Source organism: Osmerus mordax, chromosome 7, assembly GCF_038355195.1.
Source record: "Osmerus mordax isolate fOsmMor3 chromosome 7, fOsmMor3.pri, whole genome shotgun sequence".
Classification (NCBI taxonomy): domain Eukaryota; kingdom Metazoa; phylum Chordata; class Actinopteri; order Osmeriformes; family Osmeridae; genus Osmerus; species Osmerus mordax.
This window is the reverse complement of record NC_090056.1, coordinates 5090929-5116424: the sequence shown is the minus strand read 5'-3', so window position 1 is coordinate 5116424 and position 25496 is coordinate 5090929. Positions and strand designations below refer to the sequence as shown.

Sequence of the window (25496 nt, the reverse complement as noted above, 5' to 3'; positions counted from 1 at the left end):
TGCTGCATACACACACACACACACGCTTATCTGGGATCTGTGTTTATCCTACTATGGCATTCTAACCCGGCAGACATGGTGTTAGGAGAGTGTTTAAGGTCAGTCTGGAAGTGGCACATGTGTCACCTGACAGGAAAGGAAATCACACAAAAAAATATTAAAGTGTGCATGTACACACACACGGCTTGGCCCCCCATGTCTCCCTGTAGAACTGCGTCCAACACAAACAGGCAGCGGATTCTTCCAGATGCTTTTAACAGGACTAAAACGACAAAGGGTGTGTGTGTGTGTCAGGCTTGAGATACTCCAGAGTGGAGGAGAGACATTAAAATAGCCATAGAGGGCCCTCGTGTTTTACACATACACACAAAAAAAAAATCAAACAAAAAAAAATCTAAAAAAAAAAAAAACACATTATGAATGTTGAAAAGTTTAAATAATAATAATAATTAAAAACATGGAGACGGGAGCTCTTTGAGAGCAGGTTTGCTGCTGCCGTTACCTGGCCAACAGCACAGCATGAATAAATATATATATACTTGTATAGGTCAGAGAGAAGAAAAGAAACTGAACCTAAACTTGGGAGCCGTTTCAAAAGGACATCTATCCATCTGTCCTCTCTCCACCTCTGCTACCAAGCTGTTTTGCCTGGTTCGAACACAACCATGAGCCCCCCCCCCCCCCTCTTCCCCTCACAAAAACCCAGGACAAGAACTACTTCTTCACCGTGTTTTTGTTCTCTTGTTGTTTTTGTCTGTTTCTCCTTCCTGTCCCCCGCTGACAGCTTCCTGCCACCACCACCCCCCCCCCCTCCCTATCTTTGACACCCCCAGTCTCATTGGGGGGGAGGGGGGGGGGAGGTCAAAAACAAACATAACAAAACAAAAAAACGCGAGTGGAAAGAGTAGAGGGTGAAAGGGAGGGAGAGCTGCCTGAAATGTAGGCCAAAGCGGTGGTGGGCGTTTCCATGGAAACAGTGTTCACAGCAGTCAGTGACATCATCGGTACGGGGAGAAGCTGGGCGAGGGGCTGGGGGGGTGGGGGCTAGGGGTGCGGGGAGGGGGGCACGAGCTGCGCCCTGATTGGTCCGAGCCTACACACGGTTCTCCCCGCCCACTCTGGTCCTGCGCAGCATCCTGGGGAGGAGAGCAGAGAGTACACTCTAGAACCTTCTCTGAACAAAGACAGAAGATGTCCGACACAGTCTCACACACAGTCACACACGCACACACACCTACACACCCACAGCTACTACACTTCACACACACCTCCATCAGCCTTCGCACATCCTCATCCGGCATAGTGACAAACACACACACAACCTCCACCTACCAGTCACACACACACACTCTCCATCCACACACACACTTTTTCCTCGCTCTTTCTCTCCAGCCAGCCACACACACACACACACACCTTCTGCTCTGTGGGTCCACGTGGTCCAGCAGTGCCTCCTGGGAGACCCTGAAGTCGTCCATGGTGGTCTGGTAGCGGGCCCTCGAACGAGCCCCTCCCTGGGCCGGTAGGAGGAGGCCTGGGCCGGGGACTGGGCCACGGGGGACGAGGAGGACACCGAGGACATGGAGCCCGTCTCCCCCCCGCGCTCGCGCCCCGTCTGGGCCGCCAGCGCCACCGGGGACGCCCCCGCGCCCAGGAAGGGGCTCGACACCTCCCCGTTCTCGTCCTGGCAGGAAGGGGGAGAGAGAGGGGAGGCCGATAGGGGTGGCAGGGAGAGGGAGAAGGCGTTAGCGACCGCTTAGCACCACGGGCCCCAAGACTCCCCCAGGGAGGTGATGGACGTTGCCGGCTCGCTGGTCACCCACCCTGCCTCTGGTGACGTCCATGTGCACCAGCAGAGATGCCAGCTCCAGGTCCTCGTTGTAGCTGTTCTTCAGAGGGACCGAGCGGTACCCTGAGACACAGAGATACACGGTTGGGGGGGGGGTTGTTGAGTTGAACACAAACCGCAAGAGGGACCAATCAGAAGCGGCCAATCGGAGCGGGTGTGGTGGGGGGTGTGTACCGGTCTTGAGGCCGTTGATGGGGAAGGTGGCCTGGGCCAGGAAGTTCTGGTCACTGAACATGTCGATCTCGTACACCACGAAGCGCAGGAAGGCGAAGGCCGAGTTGCACACGGTGAAACGGAACGGCTTGGTTGGCCAGGTGGGGTTCAAACCGTTATCAGCTAGAGAGAGAGAGAGAGAGAGACAGATGGAGAGAGAGAGACAGATGGAGAGAGAGAAGGGGTTAGATTAACCATTAACAGACGGAGGCCTCCTCCTGCCATAACATGTCTGCTCTAATCTCACTTCAGAGGACTGGTCACACAACACACCGCTGTAACTAAACTACCACAACACCATCGCATCAGATCAACAGGCGAGAAGGAGGAGGAGGGAGGAGCTCTGTGAGAGAGGAGGAGAGGGAGGAGAGCGAGGATACAGTCGCGTCGCTTTCTCACCTTCCGAGTCGGTCTTCTGCTTGGCGCTGTCGTACTCCGCCCCGCACGCCTCGATCTCAATCAGCGGGCACACAATGCCACGCCCGTGCTTGGGCAGGTGCCTAGCGCCCAGCACCTGGGGGTGGGGGGGGGGGGGGGGGGGAGTGAGTCCAAGCGGCTTCACACACACACAGACACAGAGACAGAGAGACTCCCTTACCTCTATCTGGAGGGTGATTGGCTCCAGACCTCGGAGGGTCTGTCTGTCAAAGGGGTCGAAGGTGTCGTCCCTCATGATTGGTGGCTGGAGCACGTAGCCACTCCTGCCGTTCAGCATGAACAGAGCCTGGTTCATCTGCATGGGCTTGTCTGGAGGGAGGGCCAGGACGAACAAGGGACGAAGAAACCAAAAAGAAAAGAGACGGATATCATTCCACACTGCGGTCTGGGACCACCCGGCGACCCAGAAAAAAGGACACCCCCCCGTTCCTACCGGCGGTCTGGAAGTTGAGGGCGACCAGCTGGGACCCGCAGAGCCACATGGGCAGGGGGTCGTAGTTGGAGGAGTCGAGGCGCTGCCCGCGGGGGTAGATCCGGGACAGCTGGAGGCGGTTGTACTGCAGGAACTTCTTCCCCTTGATGCGGTTCACGTACTTCTCCGCCTTGGTCTCCGGGAAGGACGACATGTCCCGGTAACAGGCCCGGTCGGTCCCGATCTCTAGGGAGGGGGGAGGGAGAGGGGGGAGGGGGGGAGAGGGCGTTCAGGCTGGGGCGGGTGTTTGTGTATATGTGCGAGTTTGATTTCATGCCCGGATTGGTTTCGTTTCCCCAAACACTTTTACCGACCGTGTGAACCGAGTCTACACACACACACACACACACACCCCTTGAGTTTAAATTTCGGTTGCGTTCGGAACTGCGAAGTCTTAAGCTGAAGAGAAAATATTCATACATTCTCTGTGGGGGGATGGATCAATTAAAAACAAATACAAAAATACTATTGCTTCAGGACTAAATCTAATCCATTGATCTTGATTTAATCAGTTTTAAATGTGTCTTGAAACATCTGACGCGTCTTATACCTGTTCAGAGTCTCTGTGTCTCCAGTGTCAGATTTCAGTCAAACTGGACTTCAACCAGCTAATAAAAACAGGTTTCTAAAATGCGTCATGTTTACCAAAGTCTACCTTATCAATCTCCCTGTCACAACAATGACCAGGCTAACCATCTGATGTATCTGAAGTGTGTCTAATATGCCACATTCACTCATACTGAAACTAATGACAACCACAATGTTGTCTGCCAGCTTCTCTGTGGCGTAGCGGTGTTAAAAGTTGGTCAAATTGGGAAACTACATTTTGTGCTCCCAAACTCAACCAGTGCTCAGGCGTACAGTCAGAGGAACGGTATCCACTTGTAGATGAATGTGTGTGTGTGTGTGTGGAGACAGAGAGAGTAGTCCTTACTGTCCTCGTCGAAGGGCACGGGCCTGCAGTAGATGACCAGGTCAGACAGCTCCAGAGCGATCTTCTTCCTCCTCTCCATCATCTTCCCCTCCTCCATCTGACAGAGAGAGAGAGAGACACACCCAGTCACACACTTGACACACAAAACCAACCACACTATGTGTGTGTGTACACGTCTACACACATACAGAAATCCCAAAAAACTATCATAGCGTCCCCCCCAAAAATGTCTCTTCGAAGATCAACAGTCGTCCGTGGACAAGAATCAAAAGACGTTGAACTCATTCTCCAATCCTCCCTCCATCCATCCCTCCAGGTGGGTACCTTGGCCTCGGAGGTCACGGTGACCTCGCGGATCTTGTTGACCCACTCCTTGAGCTCCTCCTGGGTGCTGGCAGCGATGTCCAGCACCTGGCTGGCCCGAGGCGAGGTGGCGGGCAGAAGGGAGAACACGTGGGGCCGGCTGCCCTTCCCGTCGGGCCTCACCACTGGGGGGAGACACAGAGACAGGGTTAGGATGGAGGGGGGGACACAGAGACAGGGTTAGGATAGAGGGGGGGACACAAAGACAGGGTTAGGATGGAGGGGGGGACACAGAGACAGGGTTAGGATGGAGGGGGGGACACAGAGACCGGGTTAGGATGGAGGGGGGAGACATGGGGACAGGGTTAGGATGGAGGGGGGGGACACAGAGACAGGGTTAGGATGGAGGGGGGGGACACAGAGACAGGGTTATGATGGAGGGGGGGACACAGAGACAGGGTTATGATGGAGGGGGGGACACAGAGACAGGGTTAGGATGGAGGGGGGGACACAGAGACAGGGTTAGGATGGAGGGGGGGACACAGAGACAGGGTTAGGATGGAGGGGGGAGACACAGAGACAGGGTTAGGATGGAGGGGGTGACACAGAGACCGGGTTAGGATGGAGGGGGGAGACATGGGGACAGGGTTAGGATGGAGGGGGGGGACACAGAGACAGGGTTATGATGGAGGGGGGGGACACAGAGACAGGGTTAGGATGGAGGGGGGGACACAGAGACAGGGTTAGGATGGAGGGGGGAGACACAGAGACAGGGTTAGGATGGAGGGGGACACACAGAGACAGGGTTAGGATGGAGGGGGGGGGACACAGAGACAGGGTTATGATGGAGGGGGGGGACACAGAGACAGGGTTATGATGGAGGGGGGGACACAGAGACAGGGTTATGATGGAGGGGGGGACACAGAGACAGGGTTAGGATGGAGGGGGGGACACAGAGACAGGGTTAGGATGGAGGGGGGGACACAGAGACAGGGTTATGATGGAGGGGGGGACACAGAGACAGGGTTAGGATGGAGGGGGGGACACAGAGACAGGGTTAGGATGGAGGGGGGGACACAGAGACCAGGTTAGGATGGAGGGGGGAGACATGGGGACAGGGTTAGGATGGAGGGGGGGACACAGAGACAGGGTTATGATGGAGGGGGGGACACAGAGACAGGGTTAGGATGGAGGGGGGGGACACAGAGACAGGGTTAGGATGGAGGGGGAGAAAGGGGAGGGGGTGTATTTGATGTCAGAGCCGAGGCTTGGCACCGTGTGCCTCTGGTAATGGTCGTGTATTGACTGACTGGAGGACGTTGATACAGCTTAGACGCACGGCAGAGAAGGGAAAGAGGGGACGGGGAGGAATGAAGGGGGACAAGATAAATGTAGAAAGGAAGTGTGTGTGTGTGTGCTTTTGTCCCTGAGGCAAGGTGACCTGGCGCTGTGCAGGACACGGGAACAGGAAGGGGCGGCGCCGACTCACCGATCTGACAGGAAGACACGTCTACACTTCCTCTCAGCAGGTCTCCCAGGGGGCTGTTCTCTGTCAGCTGCTGCGGGGGCACCGGGAAGGACAGAGGGAGGAGGGACACACAACAGTTTACATGTCATTACAGCCCGCCATCTCCACCTGGCCTGGGGGTCCTAGGGGACTAGAATAGAGGACTAGAACACAGACTAGAGGACTAGACTCGGGGCTAGGGGACTAGACAACTAGAATACAGGCTAGAGGATGGGACTAGGGGACGAGACGAGGGTCTAGGGGACTAGACGAGGGTCTAGGGGACGAGACGAGGGTCTAGACGAGGGTCTAGGGGACGAGACGAGGGTCTAGGGGACTAGACGAGGGTCTAGGGGACGAGACGAGGGTCTAGGGGACTATACTACTAGAATGGTCACTCACTGATCTGTCAGGCTCCACGGCCGAGGGGCTGATCTCCTCCACGTAGTTGGCGGGGAACCACAGCTGCTTCTTTCCTCCGCAGTCGCCCTTCCACCAGCCACCCTCCTGCTTGTCCACGTTCTGGATGACGGCGTTCTTGGTAAAGGACAGCTCGTCGTCCCTCTGGGCCTTGTACTCGTACATGGCCTTCACCGTGCACTGGGGGGAGAGGGAGGAGGGGTGAGGTGAGGTTAGGTGAGGAGGTACTGGGGGAGCAGGAGAAGAGGGGAGGGGTCGCTGATGCTGGGAGCCTATAGGAGAGGGGGATTTACGCAAAACCCACCTTGAACGTTGGCATCTGATTGGCTTCCACGTAGAAGCCTGGGTTGCGGCCCTCGTACAGCGAGCCGTAGTCCGGTTCCTGGTGGAACGTCACACAGACATGAGAGGAACATTCTGGACCAGGACCAATAAACAACCACCTATTACGTGGTGGGTTGGTGAGTGGGTCAGAGGGACAGTGTGTGTGTGTGTGTGAGAGTGTGGAACTGAGTGAAGCCCTCACAGCGGTGCCTATCTTCTCCAGAGTCTCCTCGTTGATGGGGTAGCGCAGCTTCATCTTGCGGTACAGCGGGTGCTTCTCAAAGTAGCTGATGAGGTCCACCAGGCTGTCGAACTCCGACGTGCCCAGGACCACCGCCTGGCCCTCCTGCTGCACGCGACAGTGCTTGATCTTGCCCTCCGCCCTGACCACCACAAACGACAACAACAACAAGTTGATCTTCTCACACTTCCTGCGCGTCTCGCCGGCCAGTCCATGTCATGTGACGGGTCGGTTCCTCGGAGTCCAATCGGGAGCCTGGCTTCTCTACGAGGCTACGGAAGGCGGGGGGGGGGGGGGGGGGGGGGGGGGGGGGCTACGTCCCGTCTGAACTGTGTGCAGCCTCGAAAGGCAGATGTGGACGATCCTGTGAGCGCCGACGGGGGACGGGGGGCGAGGCGCTGCCCGCGGCGGGCGGCTCACCTGAAGGAGATGGCGAAGGAGTTGCACTCCGTCCTCTTCCTCACCAGGAAGGCTCCGTCGCGTGGCACCCTCATCAGCATGTTCTCGGCGTGGCTCCGAGACAGGTTGGCATGGTACCACCTGGAACACACGCAAACACACACACACGACACAGAGAGCACAGACACAAGGTTGATAAGGGAGGACGACCAGTTTCAGCTTAAGGAATGTGTACACTACCACAGATCTACTGAAGTCTGGACAGGTATGGGACGGACATCATCCAGAGTGATTTTTCTCATCCACCTTTCTCAGGCCTGTGTGTGTGTGTCAGCTCTGTGTCAGTGTGTTAGTGTGTGTGTCAGCTCTGTGTCAGTGTGTTAGTGTGTGTGTGTCAGCTCTGTGTCAGTGTGTTAGTGTGTGTGTGTCAGCTCTGTGTCAGTGTGTTAGTGTGTGTGTCAGCTCTGTGTCAGTGTGTTAGTGTGTGTGTCAGCTCTGTGTCAGTGTGTTAGTGTGTGTGTGTCAGCTCTGTGTCAGTGTGTTAGTGTGTGTGTGTCAGCTCTGTGTCAGTGTGTTAGTGTGTGTGTCAGCTCTGTGTCAGTGTGTTAGTGTGTGTGTGTCAGCTCTGTGTCAGTGTGTTAGTGTGTGTGTGTCAGCTCTGTGTCAGTGTGTTAGTGTGTGTGTCAGCTCTGTGTCAGTGTGTTAGTGTGTGTGTCAGCTCTGTGTCAGTGTGTTAGTGTGTGTGTGTCAGCTCTGTGTCAGTGTGTTAGTGTGTGTGTCAGCTCTGTGTCAGTGTGTTAGTGTGTGTGTGTCAGCTCTGTGTCAGTGTGTTAGTGCGCTTGTCAGCTCTGTGTCAGTGTGTTAGTGTGTGTGTCAGCTCTGTGTCAGTGTGTTAGTGTGTGTGTGTCAGCTCTGTGTCAGTGTGTGTGTGTCAGCTCTGTGTCAGCGTGTTAGTGTGTGTGTCAGCTCTGTGTCAGTGTGTTAGTGTGTGTGTCAGCTCTGTGTCGGTGTGTGTGTGTCAGCTCTGTGTCAGTGTGTTAGTGTGTGTGTGTCAGCTCTGTGTCAGTGTGTTAGTGTGTGTGTGTCAGCTCTGTGTCGGTGTGTGTGTGTCAGCTCTGTGTCAGTGTGTTAGTGTGTGTGTCAGCTCTGTGTCAGTGTGTTAGTGTGTGTGTGTCAGCTCTGTGTGTGTGTGTTTGTGTGTGTGGGCGGTAAAGACAGGCCTGGTACTCACTCTTTGCTCTCGTGGGCGTTGGTCTGAGGTACTGGCTCCGTCAGCTTCATCTCAAACTCATTGCAGCGCAGCGCCACCTGCTGGTAGTGGTTGATGAGGGCGAAGAGCGTGTCGAACACCAGGTTGTCCGTCAGGTAGAACTTGGGGCTGCCCGCCTCCTGGCGGGAGTGGATGCGACAGTGCTGCACCCGGCCCGAACGCCTGGGGAGAGACACAACACGCACAGCTGAGAACACGAGAGAGAGAGAGAGAATGGTGGTCCGAACCACTGCAAAAGTTAAAGCGTTGCAAAACCCGAGGATATCTTCCTGTTCTTTCCCAGATATCCACCATGGGAGCCGCCCTCCAACCCAAGAGCTCCTCTCTGCTCCCTTCTCTGGCTATGGTGTGGGCCGTATGCATGTCCATGTCGGTGTGTGTGTGCGTGCGTGTGCATCAGCTCCAGGATTGATTTCCTGTGTGACAGCCCTGCTCCTGGAGGTTAGCTGGGTCAGGCATGCAGCCAGAACCAGGACCACTCAGGCAACTGGCATGGATTGATTGATCGATCATTTGTCAGAGTTGTCATACGACTTTGTACTCTCGACATCCACTCTGTCATCAGGCCTGTTGCCCTGGTTACTTAAGAGCAGGGCATCAGGAGTTTGCTGGGGCTAGTTCTCAAATGTCCTCAAGAGAATCTTGAGGACATTATCTCTTAATAATCACAGTTTGGGATGTTCCTGTATTTACACAACTGTTGAATCGTAAAACGTTGAATAATGACTTTAAAACATAATGATTGTGTGTCGAGTACGTATTTAGAGTGTGTGTGTGCGCGTGTGTGTGTATGTGTCCGAGAGACACTATGCGTGTGCATGTGTGGGGGAGAGAGGGAAAGAGTGTGTGTGTGTGTGTGTGTGTGAAAGAAAGAAGTGCTTACACAAACCACAACCCTGGGTGATAGTGTGAAAACATAATGATTGTGTGTCGAGTACGTATTTAGAGTGTGTGCGTGAGTGTGTGTCCGAGAGACAATATGCGTGTGCATGTGTGGGGGGGAGAGGGAAAGAGTGTGTGTGTGAGAAAGAAAGAAAGAAAGAAAGAAAGGAGAGCCTACACAAACCACAACCCTGGGTGATAGTCTGAAAACGAGGCCCTTTCATCTACCTGCCTACCCAAACACCCCTCCTCTCTCCACACACACACGCACACACACACACACACACACACACACACAAAACAAACAAACACTACCATGACACCAAGAAATCAAACCCATCTCCTCAAACCCAAACAAAGAGCGTCCCTCCTAGCAGGAGGACGAGCGCATACCAGAAGGAGAGCGTGTAGTCTCCCACGAAGGTCTCGCTCTCTCGGACCAGGAAGGAGCCGTCGGGGGCGCCCGTCTCCAGGCAGTACTCCGACAGCAGACGCTCCGCTATCTGGCGCCCGTCGCGCCCCGCCCCCAGCTTCCCGTGGAACCACTTCTCCGTCACGTGCTGGTCCATCCCGTTAGACACCTGGAGGGGGGGGGGGGGGGGACCAGAAGAGGAAGAGAGATACTGTTGTTTATCTTAAGTCAACGTCAAGAGAGAGTCGATTGACGTGTGTGACCCCGGGGGGCGGGGGGATGGGACGATGCGCGCCAGGCCTTCCTCACCTCGCGGTGCTCCTCCTCGTCGTCGTTGCCCTGGTTACTGGAGGTCTCCTCGGAGTAGTAGATCTTACTGCTGGTGAGGACGAAGAAGTGGGGATACCACTCCTGGAGGGGGGGGAGGGGAGACACAGACACGTCATGGCTTCACCACGGAGCACAGGGGGTAAACATGGGCTGGATGCATCGCCACTATGGGCTGCAGATCTAGCTTCGGTTCGTGTAAAACGTTTTTTGTTCTGAGGGATAAAAAATCTTTTTTATTTTATTTTCGATTTTCAAGGTATTTCTTCTTTATTTTGACAGAATTAACTCTGCACAAACATGCTTACATACACTAAACTTGTAAGTAAGTATGTGGATATATGACTGTCAATATGTGAATAACTATGTGGGAGTAAACTTCCAATTGTTGAAGTACAGACAAATATAATGCAAATGCATCATGCTCTCAATGGAATCCATTTAAATGGGTTTTAAGTCCAGTCTGGTTCTGCATGGGACCACTCACATGGTTGATGGGGTCTTCCAGGAACAGGATGCCGTTCTTAATGGAGTTGCTGATGTCGTTCTCAGAGTAGGGTGTGGAGGTGGACACCTCCTCATAGGCACTGCCCTCCGCCAGCTTCTTATGCTGCAGGCCAGGAAGAGGACGACAAGAGGTCAACAGTGCCTGCCTGACTCAACCGACCGACACTGAGGGCCTCATGTACGTACATTTGCAAACGTAGCGTTATCAGCGCCATGGCCAACCTGCAGATTGCGCACGCTGTGATACTTCAGTTTACGTCGTATTTACGAAACCTGCAGGTCATCGGGTAATCAGCGCCTTTCTCCGCCCACTATACCGTACATTGCGAGCATTTAAATGCGCAATTGAATGGGCCTCTTTTTCTCTTTCTATCATGGATCAGCCACCAAAGTCAAAACAGCGATGACTGTTTGAAATGATCCTGATGCCAATATTTGTAATGTAGCGAGGAGTTTAACAACTGCTGGAATGGAATGTGAACGCTGAGTCGGAGATTCGATGTAATCTTTGATTTCTTCCAGTAACTGTAATATTGCATGGCTGCTTAATCTGTAACGCATAATGATTTCGTGTTCACTCACTCACTTCCTGGTTTACACCTGCTTTTAACAGGCGGAGAATTTTCACCGCAAAATAGAGGTGTGCTTTCACAGGTTTTTGTACATACCGCGGAATACATAAATAGGCGCACTTTACGCATCCCATCTCTTTATGGGAAACTCCCACTTTCCGCTTGACCCTCCCGTGAATGCATATGCATGACACGGAAAAGCGCAATTTGCCATTTTCAGTTCCCGCGACAGGCAGTCTGCGCTTTTACCTCAGTGCGGCATGTTTGTACATACCTCTCCATGCTTTTACGCGCACGTTGCGAAACAAATACGCCTGAAGTGGGCGCAAAAGCGTTAGTACATGAGGCCCTCAGCCTCATCGAACCAATCGCGTCAGACCATAACACGCGCTCGCTTCTGTTTCGAAAAAACCCGTCCATGCCCAGCATAGCGTTTTGCGCAAAAGAACTACAAATCCCATGTGGATGGGCCCTGTCGGCAGGGGGAGGGGGCGTACCTTGATGAGGATCTTCCTGCGGAGCTGACTGGGCGAGGGCAGGCCGTCGGCCGAGATGTCCACAGCCTTGGTGAGCAGCATGTCTCCGAACACCTTCTTGAAGAAGGTGGCCATGTTCCTCTGCTGCACGATGCTGCAGTGGTCCTCGATGGAGAGGATGACGGGGTAGCTGGGGGCAGGAAGGAGGAGGAGGGTGAGAGGGCTGTGGAAGTGGACGCTCGAGCGCCGGGCAAACGGTGCTTTGGTGCGGTCGTCTGTGAGCGGCGTCTTCATGCGTTGGTGGTAGGGTCCGTTTAAGACTGGACGTAGAGCAACAGCCCTCGGCAGTCTAGGCGCACACGCACAGACAGACAGACAGACTCACTCAGACGTGACGAAGGCGTGTTCCTTGATGGTTGTCAGGACATCACAGAACTTGATCTTGGTCGTGAGAGTGTGCCCGTGATAGATTACTGGCATTCCATCCGGGCCGTCCCAGCAGTCCACTGGAGAGAGGACACACACACACACACGTGATTTCAGGGCATATTTTAGAGTGGGTGGTGATTAATACAGTGATCAGGCAGATGTCTGTAAGTGCAGACATCTGCATACTGTGCAGACAATGTTCTCACGGAAAAGAAGTACCAATAAATTGTCAGGCTAATCCCTCTGCAGACAGACAGACAATAGAGTGTGTTTATCATTCCGTGGAAGCTTTCACGTCGAGTGAAAAGGTCAAGCCAGCAGGCTTGTATTTACACTGGCATAACAAAGTACTGAGGCAGACTTCAGACGTACTCTGAAAGTACCTCAGGTACCTATTGCAACCTGTCTGACCAGTGTTTAGGAGACAGTGGGTGCATCCTTTTGATACGTTTTACAGTTATGTGGAAGGTTGGGCAAGAAGGAGGGGGCAGGTAGGTAAATGATGCGACTTGAATAAGGAGGGGTGGTTGGTATGTGTGTGTGTGTGTGTGAGTCTGTTTACACTCACACTCGATGCAGCGACAGCCCATCCTTAGACAGCGCGAGTACGCCTCCAGAGACGACTCGCTGGAAAATTGGTCTCCTGTCAGGTAGCTAAAAATAAACACACGCACGTCAGAGACACACACACACACACACACAGGCAACATCTCAATAGCGTGGAGGTGCACCTCCTCCTTTCATCTGAGCCCCTCTGAAGAAAGACACAGGCTGACGAGACGTTTCCATCACTAAAACCTTCAGAAACACCCACACTTTCCTTTCACAAACACACACTGGGCAAAAAAAGAAAAAAAAAGCTATAATAACCCTTTCTGTTTGTGAACATTTACTCTCCCTGCACATTCAGTCAGTCAATTCAAAGTTAATCAAAGCAACGTGCAACGCGGTTCCTACTAGTATTGTTTCAGGGCTCTCGCACAGCAGTTAATATGTGAACTCCCACATGGGCTTTCAATGGGAGGAAAATGCTCCTTTTCCTGCATTCAAAAAGATGTTGGGGAAAAAATGTCATTATCTAGAGGGAAATCCACAACAGTCGACTTTGACTGACCAGCCGATTGTAGTTGTGGAACCACAAGAGCTTTCATATCGTTGGTCTGCTCCTTCTGAAAACAGTTGGGCTGGGATATTCTGCTTCAATAATAATAATAATAATTAAAAAAAAATATTTTGCACTTTACATTACAGAAATCTCAAATTGCTACAGAGCGTATAATAATTCAAATTAAAAAGAATCAAAGTTAATAATGACAATTTGAAAAAAGATCAAGCTCAATAAATAGTTAAAAGGATAACCTATAACATACATTTAGTAAAAAGCTTCTTTCTTTTTTTTTTAAGATGACGTTGTGTTCTTGGGCAAGGCACTTCACCCTACTTGCCTCGGGGGAATGTCCCTGTACCTACTGTAAGTCGCTCTGGATAAGAGCGTCTGCTAAATGACTAAATGTAAATGTTCCACAGCCTCGGAGGAGCAGATGAAAAGGCCCCGTCACCCATGCTGCACAGCTTGGTTCTGGGGGCTTGAAGGGCGTTTATGGTTGCAGACCGGAGGGTGCGTGAGGAGGTCTGGGGGGTGAGGGGTTCCTGTAGGTGAAGGGGGGGCATGTCCATGAAGGCACTGGTGGGTGAGGAGGGAGACCTTCTATTCAGTTCTGAGAGGGACAGGGAGCCAGTGAAGAGATTTCCGGATGGAGGTGATCTGATCATACTTGCGCACCCTCATCATGCTTTAGGACCTAAAGCAAACATTGCTCTGCTAAATGAGTAAATGTAAACATTGCTTTGCTGTGATGGGTGGGGTTGGGTTACATGGGCATGCAAACGTGAAAAGTGGGACACTGCGAGAATTCGTCGTGACTTTTGCTCGAAAGCGCAAAAAGGTGAATGTTGGGATTGCCGGTTCATTTTGGAATGCGTAACCGAAAAGCTGAAATCCCTCCATGACGTCAATCAACTGCTGCTGATGCCCGACAAACTCCCATGATGCAACGCTCCGTCTGGTTACCCAGTCTGATCTAAATTTGAAAAATGATCTAACCCGTGTTTCCATAGAAGTACTCAAACAACACTGCATGTTAAGTGTCAAAACATGACTCGATCCGGTTTGACTGCATTCAATCTGACTAGATAAATGTTTGGCATAACCAAACTTTACAATCAATAACAGCAATACTGGATTTTCCCTGTGAGGCTCGACGTACAGCAACCGGCTCTCATGAAAACGGAACACGAATCCTGTCCTCAAAACTCCCCCAAAGAACCAAAATGACGTTTAAAAACAGAATGACTCCAAAACTCACACAGCGAGAACCACAAAAAAAGGACAGAGTGAACGCAGCGACGAGGAAACCCTGCCATGAAGCAGGCCCTCTCCCCAGACTGCTAGCCAGCAGTGTGTGTGTGTGAGGGGGGGGGGGGGGGGGGGGCTGTTTCCCTTACGTGTTGTGAGAGGAGGAGATCCAGTAGTGGGACAGAGGGTTGTTCATGTCCTCAGGACACACCTGGTCCAAGGTGCAGTCCCAGATGGTGTTCTCCTTGGAGAACAGGTAGGTCAGGAACTGCAGAGTGACAGAGAGGCCGGGACAGGGAGGAACTCGGTGTGATTTACAAAAAGTAAACTGAAAGCACTCGGCAGGGATTTTACGGGCGACGTTGCAGGTGATAACTGACAGAGAGACAGACATTGAGAGAGAGAGAGAGAGAGAGAGAGAGAGACAGAGAGACAGAGAGAGAGAGAGCGCGCGAGAGAGAGAGGGAGAGGAACATGGAGAAACAGACAGAGCGAAAAAGAGACACAGAGAGAAATAATAAAAAAGAGAGAGATGGAGAAACAAAGAGAGAGAGCAGACCTCATCTTGGTGGAAGTAGGGCTGCTCCACCTCTCGCAGAGGATCTTTCAGGTAACCAAACATGAACTCCTGGACCTTGTTATTGTCCGAGGCCCATAACTCCTGCAAACACACACACTGCACTTTACACATCGAGTCCTACCATTGTTTAGGAATGTTAGCTCTTAGTCACAGCTGAACTACCTTTTGGGAGTCCAAGAGAAAGCTCTTAAAGTCTTCTAGAGAGATTCTCTGGTCTGGTCTGTTGATGAACCTTGGAAAGGGAGAACGGGTAGTGTTTCTCAACGCGTGCCACGTTTAGCTCATGTGCGTGTATGTGTGTGTTGACGTATAAACTTACCTCTGCAGAAAAGGAATCTCCATCTGAAAGAGGAATAGCGAAAGCACATTGTTTACTGCGCGACAGTAGCCTTCTGTACATCTAGAACATGCTGGCACAGCTGTATTAGAAGGGACCCCAGTCCAGCCTGCTGAGTCATGGGAGACACTGAGGTCATCTGCTCTGCCTGACCCCAGCCAGCCCATCTGTCTGTGTGTGTGTGTGTGTGTGTGTGTGTGTGTTGGTCCATAGGCCCTAATGGCCTCCACCAGAGGGGTTAGGTGGGTTCTTAACTGATCCGTATTGATCTGGCAACCATTTGAGAGTATATCTAGCTGTCTGTGTGTGTGTGTGTGTGTGTGTGTGAGGAGATGAGGCCAGGACAGTGTGGGGACACACATATCTCGAGGACGTCAGGTTGGTACTCACAGACTTCTGAGCGTCAAACATCAGACTGCGGTAGAGCTGGGCGAACTGGCTGAAGGACACATCCCCGTTCCTCAGCTCAGAGTCCTGACACAGACACGGGGGGGGGGGGGGGGGGGGAGAGAGAGACAGAGAGAGATGATTCAATTACTATCCTCTTTAATACCGTTACTGAGTTACACCAGGGGTCTGCAGGGTTTTTATATGTAAGAGGTAGCTGGAAAGAAAATGTGCTGTCGAGTCACTCGTTAACATTTTCTCCCAGGATTCAGTATAAATGAAAACCTCCCCAAAAATCACACAAGGTAGGAATTTGGAATCAAAATGAGGTTTGAAAGTTGTTTTGTGGGGGGGGGGGGTTGGTAACAAGATGAGCATTTTCACTTTAGCAGTTTATTTATTTGATGTGCCGCACCACGTAGCATTTTCTCACAATAGCCGTGCTAGCACAACAGAGCAGGCAAAACCACTTGCCTCACGCTTGGGAATATTAAAAAAAATCCATATCCCACTCATCATGGAAAGTGTATATTTACTGCGTTCTCTTGCCTGGCCCAGCTGTGTGCTTCCCCTACCGTGGTGGTAGCAGTAGAGCAGTACTCTGGTAACCTTTATTGTTAGCTTCTACAGAACCCAGCTAATGTAAGCACGGTTTTCCAAAGAAAGATTGCACTTGCTGCAAGGTGATGTTGTAGTGTGGTAGAGGGTTGCTGGGTGGTGTAGTGTGTGCGCGTGTGTGTAGGAGGGGGTAAAGTTGGGGGATGTTACCGGAAGTTTCTCTCGGAGGAACCTCATGTTTGGGACCCTGTAGTTGACCTGGCTCAGCATGCTCTTCACATCCTTGCAGGATATCCTAAAATACGAACATGCAGATTCATGTCAAATACACGGACAGGAACACGCATGCTACGCAAAGCGCACACGGACAGACGCACACGGCAGAATAAACATGCAACGACCTCAATACGCCCTCTGAGTGGCAACAACTAATAACAAAATCATAATAGTAAAACGCCAATAATCATAGTAATCACTTGTACTAATAATGATGCTATTTTTCTTTTTACGGCAAAACATTGGTCGACTAAACACAATGGAACCACACAATGCAATCGCTTCAAGGTTAGTGTGGGTAAAAGCCTTGTAACAGCCCCCTTCACGGGGGTCGACAGACGGACTATTATGTCTCTCGGTTCTCTCTCTGTCTCTCATCCACACCACTGTTTCCTGCAACAGGAAGAGGGACTGCTGTGTGGCTGAGTGGTGAGTTCCTTAGATCCACCTCACCAGCACACCGACACTAGTACAGGAAACCACCTACAGACTGAAGAAGCATCCAGCGTTTGCGTCGTTTCAAAAAGCATCAAATAAACTTACTTGTCCTCACGGTTGCGGTCCACAGCATAGAACTGCTTTCGTAACCACCTGGAGGCAAGACGCATAGGAACGCATGTGACCTTGGCTTTCAGAGTCACGTGTAAGATTTGTGGCTTGAATTGCAGGTTCAATGGTGAGCCAATGCATGCGCTTTGACAGTCGTGTTGAGGGTGTGTGTGTGTGTGTGTGTGTGTTGTACCTCTCTATCTGTAGTGGTGTGGGGGATTTGAGTGTGTCTTCAACCAACCAGGTCAGACCCTTCACCCACATGGTCATCTCCTCATCAGACGTAGCTGGGGGAGGTAATGGGGGTAGGACAGAATTTTAAGCTCAAAGCAATTCACATGCACGTCTGTGCGAGGCCTGTGCATGTGCATGCATACAGAGAGAGAGACAGAGACAGAGAGATACACAGAGAGAGAGACAGAAAGAGCGAGAGAAACAGAGAGAGACACAGAAAGACACAGAGAGAGCATTCACCTGCCAGACTGAGGGCTTTCAGGCGAAACTCTGTGCCATGCAAGATGACAAAGCAGTGTGCCTGGTCTAGCCGACCAGCAGAGTCCTCCACATAGCGCTCAAAGTCCCGGGACTTCTGTCCAGGGCGGATCTCCTTGATCTCTCTGATGTCAACTGACGAGGAACACACAAAGAGGCTCGATTACACCACAAATAACCAGCATTACAATACCTGATACCAGCTCGTTAAAAGGGCATTCAGTGAGAGGAATGTTCCGGACATGACAAATCAGATGACCCCAACAAGGGAAGCGAAGCGCTAAATAGTCACCCAATCCCGAGGTGCTTTGGGGACAGGACAGTCACGAGACGAGGAGGAAACAGTTGGGGAAATTGAGACTACGCCACAGCACCTTCTCAGTGACACCAGGTACAGCTGGTTTGGAGGAATCCAGAGAGAATGGAAGGGAAAAACTGCTTCGGGGTGAATCCTGTAGACGTTCAATGTAGAATCTCCAGCATATAACTTTGCTAGCGGATAACTAACTTTGCTAACCAGAGGTTGGTCTCTGGAGCACATCTTAGCTGCTGCCTAAAAAGCACAGGGAGATCTTACCACGTAACTGATTTGGAAAACCACGGGGCGAAACTAAATCGACACAGAAATAAGCAGCAGCTAGGGAGTAAAAGCCCCAACAGTCAGAAAATCCCATTCTTCAGAACAGGGGATTAGCCAATGGCAGGGACTCCTAATGGCAGACCTAGAGACAGCTCCAGCTCATGCAGCTGATTGGATGGACCGAACTACAGTCTCATTCAAGAGCTTGTGACCGATCTCTCGCAATAGGTTTTCTATTTATCCGACAATAAAAAGGGGAAGACTTTTTACTTAAGAGAGTGTGTCCTTTCCTTTGTGGGACTCCACAAAGGGAAGGTTCACATTCATCTGAATCCATATTCTTTGTTTATGATCGTGTACGCTTGTCACCAACAAACTATGGTATACTGGCACACAAATACCTGATATGACTAGTGCCCAAACTGAAACTCTTGCCCAAATGTCAGGAAAACAGACATTATGATTACCATTGATTAAGACAAGTTGCTCTATGGAAACAACAGTTAAAATATAAAATGAACCATCCAAGCTGAAATCCTCATTCAACAATGTTTTTTTATGGAGATTCAGATAGAACTGAAGATTTGACAAAACACTGAGTCACTCCCAAAAGTATAAAACAGATGAGACTCCTTATTAAAGCTGCCCACACTTGTGCATGAACAGAGAAATCACAGGTTACCGGTTTGTGGTCTCTGTAAAACGGGTCGGGCAATATTTTCCTCCTTAAATAAATAAAATCTCATTTTTTATAGCCCTTTTTACAAGTAGCGTCCCAGAGGGCTTCACATACGCCCATAAAACTGTCCCTCAACCAACAGGGTTTTGGTTGGATGAAACCAACACAGGACAAGGAAAACTGTATTTTAAACTAATGTAACTTGTTCTTTAAATGTATTCGACTACACAGAGCTGGAAGACAATCAACTCATTGTAGTTCAGGAGACAGCAGTACGGCAAGTGTCTTAATTCTTTTTGATTAGTAAACCAGAAAATAGCACTATAGCTAGCAGAGGTCACATGGAACAAGCACCAATTGTGATCTCAATGTGTTGATGAATGTAAAACAAAGTTTCATTGTATTTGCATGTATTCTTTCATAATTGTATGGTTTTTGCCTCTTCTGCCTCACTGTTTAATTCACACTCATCGGAATAAAGATGTAATACAGCACACTGACATTTCTTTTGAGAATATGAGACAGAGAAAAGGTGTGTGCGAGAGTGTGCGTGTGTGTGTGTGTGCGCGCAGGAGTGTGTGTGACGGAGCGCTCTTCTCCTGCTCCTCTTCCTGCCCTGACCACACATCCTGTGCCGCGTCGCACATCTGTGAGTGCCTCTGTCTAAACTCCAATGACCGTCTTGCTGCATCTTCTGCTCTAGGCTCCCTCTAGAAGAACCTTTCAAACGCTGCAGAAAACACACGCCGACTGCAGACGACGACTGACTGAAATCGAGCAGAAGAGTCGCCAGCACGTAACCGATATTGTCAAAATCTCCTTCGGGAAATCTAAGATGGTCAAAAAGGTGTCACCTTTCTGCAACACTTCCTCCTTCCCTCCTGGCAGCCTAGTTTCACTACAGGACATGGGGGGGGGGGGGGGGGACAGCCCTGAACATCAAGAAACCCATTTGCACAGATTTATAGACCAAAGCAAAGACCTTGCAGGTTTTTTACGTCTTGCAGAGGAAGCATGACCTCCTTACAGCATGTTCTAATATCCCCCACACTTGATCCATATCACTACATGGTGCTCTTTAAGAGATATTGCCGCTATTTTCTCCACACAGCACGTTGCAAGCTTTCAGGCAGAGCACCGTGTTTGGGCTCCTCTGAAGACCGATGCTGGGATTCCTGTGTTGCTACAGAGCCGGTGAAGATGACAGACAGGGAAAGAAAAACAGAGGAGAAAGGGAAAGCCATGGCGTGCACGAGATTTCAAAGAACTTCGAACGGTCGACGTGCCAGTCGGATGCTGTCGTACTGTCAAGATTAAGAAGTGAATGTCCCGTGCATCTATGGAGCAGGGTTCTGGTTTGTTAAGATTTTTACCGGGGTTACATGGTCGATACTTTGCTGTTTGTGTACAGTATTTGATCACATTTACAAATTTCTGGTCCGAGTCCAGCTAGTCCAGTCTGGATCTGTTCTAAATGTTTGTGTAAAGAGTAAAGTAGCCGACTAAGGAAGAAATGATGAGTTGTGCAATATCCAATCGCATTTTAAGATATTGTCCATGTGTAAAAAGTGCAAGTGTTTCTGTTCAGTGGTCAACGGTACATTAACCGTTACTGTAACTGAGTTGAACTGGTTAAACTCACTCCAACCCACCCCTGCCGTGGAAGCACTAAAGGCGTGGTTTTCAGTGGCGTCGCTGGTTAAAGCGGTGTTTATAAAAGGTGGTAGTCACGTTTGCAAGTCAGAGGTCCAGAGTTCAAACCCCAGCAAGGGCGAGATCATGTGGAAGTGAACGAGGAGCGACACGAGCAACACCTGTTATACCACGAAAGGCAACTTGGCTAGGTTTGCTCATCTTCATTGCCCAGCATGTGCCCTTGACACGTAACCTTGACTGAGTCTGGTTCTATAGATAGACATAAACCCATCATCGATCGTCGCCAGAGATCTGCTTGGAGGGACGTCTCAGTCTTCACTCCATCCAACAACATCCCAAAACAACAACGTAGAGACCGAACAACCACCTAGCTTAGCAACACAATGTTGCTGGCTACTGTGGAACACAGGTACACTGGAGATACAAATCTGTCAGTCAGCCAATCACATCGTCCAACACCACTTGCATCTTGCCAGACCCACATTGAAAATCAATGAACTGTCCAGTACATAAAAGTCGAATAACATCGTATGATGGTTCAACAATAACAAAACATCACATTAGTAAACCTGCGTGATGTGTACTTGACTAAACACAACAACACCAACACAGTAAGCATAACAATCCGATTTGAATCAACAATGCAGATTAATATGAATATGAAGACACCATAGAATGTCTGGCTGTATACTGTGCTGTTCTATGCATGTCAGGTGTGAATGTAAACGATGGTGTTCCATAACTCGCCCCAGTATTACATGACACTGGCCTGAGTCTGTATAGTATGGAAGTAGTCCATGACAGTAATGACAGCCCACATGCATAGGCGGCCTGAAAGTATCTAGTATTTATTTAACTTTGTTTATCTTTTTCAATATACTACCCCAATGAAGTGGTAGGTTAACTGAGGGTTTCTGAAACTCGGTTTCCAAGAAGCGCATAGACATAACAAAGACAACAGCAGTGTGCGGCACAGACCAGCCATCCCATAATACACACACACTGAAGAGGACTCCTCACTGCTTAGTCTGAGCACTGGTTCCCCCCCCCCCCCAAAAAGGGAAACCACAAAGTAGTGACACATGCAAAAGAGACTACGTGTCCGTTTTGGGTTAGCGCAATGATGTGGTGTGTTCGACAAGTTTTACAGTACAATAAGACTGTGACGAGGCTCGTTTGAGAAAGAACGTTTTTCAAAGGTGTTCTGTGACTCTGTTTTTGTTGCGCTAGATGGTTGGTTGGCAAGTGTAGTTGGTTTGCTGACACTGAAAGCTCAGTCTTAGCAAAAAGTAGAGCTACGCAGAGCACGAACTGGGACTTGAGCAGTTGCAGTGATTTAAGGACTGGATCCTGAAGATAAGGTCACTGTAGACACAGTCCAACTGGGCAGCTGTAATGCTGTGTAACTTCTGTATAACTGGAGCACTGATATAAAATATTCAGCCATTGGAGTTAATCGAACCGTACTTCTACAGCAGTTTATTAACATCGGCATGATAACCAAACAGTAGAATGACGGTATTGACACAGCAGTGTGCATGCAGTTTAGAGTCTCAAAATGGGATCAGAACATGTTCTATTCATGTTGTTCACCACTTTGTAACTTTGCAAACAAGACTTCAAAGTGGCATGTCTGACATTGGCAAAACGTATGTAAAAGGAAGAGATGCTTCTGTGAATGCGGGCCCAAACCAGAAACGTTGCTGGCTGATGAACACAAAGGAGCATATTCATTAGAAGTCAGCTGAGGTCCTTAAAAATGTGCCACCTGTGTGTACTAAATTCAGTTTAGTAAGACTACATATAATAAATGATGATAACAGATTAGGTACATTAGGTTGGCATTGCTTTCAGTGTTTCAAAAAAAGAACATTACGGTATCATTGTTGGCCAATGGCAGATTATGGAAATATTATGTTACAATGTTTAAAAAGTGTTTCTACAGCAGAGCGATAATGTTGTTTGCATTGTGGGAAAATGGACTTTCCCAAAAACACGACAACGAGATGCGCAAGTAATTTGAATAAATAAAAATGCACACTGCAAGGCATTAAGGTTAAAACTAGTCTCCTCAGGCAATCAACAATCGGGCCGAATAGCGATCGCAAAGTGGTTCTAAAAACAATCCTACACTTCCAGAAAATCCGTGACCGTGCTATTTCAGTAAGCTACATAACAAGCCCGTCTTCGAAGCCATTCTATCAACTGTACTATCAAATTACAAATATGACCTCACATGGAACCATACCTATCCACCTATTCACAGTAGCCTGTCGGCGAGCATGCCTTACAACAAATGGTCTACAATCTTTTCTTTTTTTGCTAACACTGCAGCATCCGGAGCAGAGTGCAGCTGTGCAGGAGACATCCTGCCACCCAGGAGACAGCGGAATCAACGGATTGCAGCGAGGCCTCTCTCGTAGGTCGGACACAATGTTCGGTAAACGCAGAAGGCCCAAGATGCCTCGTGTTTGATAGGACATTGTCTGCAGAACCATGTCGCGTGTTACTCTTCCACTTCCGAGGATAACAGTTTTGTTTTCTCCCATTGTCTTTCTTCCAACTAAGTCAAAACTGTGTATTCTTTTTTTTTTGTTCCTTCTCCAGACTTGATTGTACGCTATGCTGCAAGATTAAGCTGAATGCAATTCAAACGTCAGTTTCATCGAAGCTTTGTTGTTCTTTGTAAATGTTTCTACTTATGATAAGTAAACAGTCCATTTTTAGGATAGTTACGTCACTACATAACCTGTTTGACGAGTAGGTAAAAGAAGCATAAAAATAGCAGTGTGTTTCCGACCCTTCTGTAACAGAAATCTGTTTCACCCTTCAGGCTATATTTGAAGTGGGTTAGACCCATTGATACTACATTTCATATCTTGAGATCTTTGTTCAAACAATGGATCCTAGGGCTGTGGCATTATAAAAATCACTAAAATTATGATGAAATTCTCCATTTTCATTTGGCTTACTTCTAGTTCATGCTATGTCTCCAAAAAATCTACTGAGGGAATTACAGTGTCTCCTGAAATTTATGTTTTCTGTTAAGTTGTTGTTCGGTTTTTCACCAAACTGCATTAAAGTGCCAAATGGTGTTTACCACAGGTTTCAACCTAGTTATCCAGGGCTAACTTCAGAAAACAATGGTTAATATAGAAGTCAAACATCTGAACTACAATGACATTTCAATGTCTTGTCCATATTTTGGAAAAACTTGCAATGGAGCAAGGCATACCCAAACCTGACCCTACCCATTGTTAGTCCACCTGGAGGTGTGAAAGGTCATACTTACTCTCCCCCTCGATTTTATCTGTGCCCCGGGTCCATATAATTGTCCTTGTCTCCAACTTGACTTGAAATGTCCTCCTCTCTGGCCGCTGGGACTTCTTTGAGTAAAAAAGTGTCAACACTGTTCCCAGCTCCAGATCTCGATAAAGATTGTTTATCTCCGTGTCATTCTCTATCCAAGGCACAGGTCCGTTGGAAAAGAATCCTGTGGTTCCCGCCATGTCCACTTCCCTCGTTTGTTGTCCTTTTCCTTCCAGATTAATTTACATAACCCAGTGATGGACAGGGATACCTACAAGGGAAGAAGGAGTAAACGTGTGAAACCATAGGAGTTTAACGCTTTATCTACTCTGTCAAAACCATGCACTTGCGGACATATGAACCCACAAGGCTTACCCTGGTCAAATGTGTCTTGTATTCCAGACTAGCAATGTATCGTTAGTCTTTTCATATGAGAAAGCATGCATAATCAGCAGGCCTATATATCAGAAAACAAGGAGCTCTTATCATCATGTTGTGCCAAAACATTGCCATGCTGTTCGCTCATAGCCTTACAAGAGGCCTACAGGTGATGATATGACAGCTGCACACAGCATGATTCAGGCAAATCCAACACAGGCCTACTATGGGGAAATAAACGGATTAGATAACTTTTCTCACGATGATGAACTAAAATTCCACAGGTATTAACTACAATCCTAGCACGTTTAGTAGGATAGTTTAGACAGATGTTTCGCCGAAGGATTCGGGAAATCGTTCCTCCCTAAACTTCAAAGTGTCCTTCCATGTCCAAACGTTGTCCCTTTTGTAGCAAGACAATTACCTGATACAAAATAACAGTTGCTAAGATCTATATGTTGGTTAGAATTGCCCATCTATTTGAGGGTGGTTCGGCCAAGAATGGCTAATATCCCCACCGACAAAACCAGGGTAGCAAAAGCTTTCCCTGATGTTTTTCCGTCTTTGCTGGAGCCTAGATATTCCTTCTCCTTACCGTCTGAAATTTCAACGGGAACACGCGAGCAGCACAACAAGAGCGAACAACAGGGAGTATCGCCGCAATCTCGGCGACCGCATTTCAGACGGTTCAACTTGTCCTCCCGACTTCCCCTTTTCCGTGGTTATATCATAGTAGGCCAGAGCGAATGCGTTCCTGTCCTGAGAAAGATCCTCTTTTCCTTTCGGGTCCAGTAGCCGTCATCCATCGAAGGAGAGAGCCATATGCAAGTTTGTCGGTCTCCGCCAGGCAGGCACAGTTCGGGCCCTTCCCCCATCCGGCCCCTCTGTACAACAAAGCATCAGATAGATCGGCCTCTTAAAGATACAGCAACTTTCCACATGTTAGCTGGATCACTTCAGAATGATCTAGCCTATTATTTCCTCTTAGTGACCATAGCTAATCACCACTGGTTATTGAAACCATGTAATACCAAATAATTGGTAAAAGACCAAGACACATAGGCCTAATTCAAATAAAAGTAATAGCTTATTATCATCACTGCAGAACAAACGAACTGCTTCCCCAATATTTTCAATTTTCAGGTCATATTAGCCAACAATTGCATGGGAGTAAGAGTTGGACATGGTCCATATAACCAGTTCAAGTACAGTCTGGTGGGGCTAAGCCTACGACTGCTGGTTACGCCTTTTTGTTTTCGCATTCCAGTCGTGCATGAGTAGGCCTACACCTACATGGTGGCCTGTGCGCTGTTTCGGGGCTCTCACGCTCAGTATTGCCCCCATTCTTTCCCCCACTTTGACAAATACCCGCATGTTTAGGACA

At 49.4% G+C, this 25496-nt stretch overlaps 1 protein-coding gene across 1 annotated transcript; it reads right to left on the bottom strand.

The window, feature by feature from the left end:
* Positions 1 to 388: 388 nt before the first annotated feature.
* Positions 389 to 24920, bottom strand: plcg1 (phospholipase C, gamma 1). The gene is given in 33 exon segments (XM_067239689.1): positions 389 to 1136; positions 1417 to 1505; positions 1508 to 1684; positions 1824 to 1912; positions 2024 to 2185; positions 2462 to 2576; positions 2661 to 2809; positions 2934 to 3158; positions 3907 to 4003; positions 4231 to 4394; positions 5699 to 5768; positions 6119 to 6316; positions 6441 to 6518; positions 6663 to 6843; positions 7122 to 7241; positions 8332 to 8532; positions 9646 to 9833; positions 9974 to 10075; positions 10479 to 10601; positions 11568 to 11736; positions 11932 to 12052; positions 12544 to 12629; positions 14481 to 14599; positions 14891 to 14992; positions 15074 to 15143; positions 15231 to 15253; positions 15639 to 15722; positions 16404 to 16488; positions 17013 to 17060; positions 17212 to 17305; positions 17493 to 17645; positions 23718 to 24005; positions 24708 to 24920. Coding segments are annotated over 32 exon segments (3942 nt in total). The 5' UTR covers positions 23935 to 24005; positions 24708 to 24920; the 3' UTR covers positions 389 to 1093.
* Between the last annotated feature and the right edge of the window lie 576 nt (positions 24921 to 25496).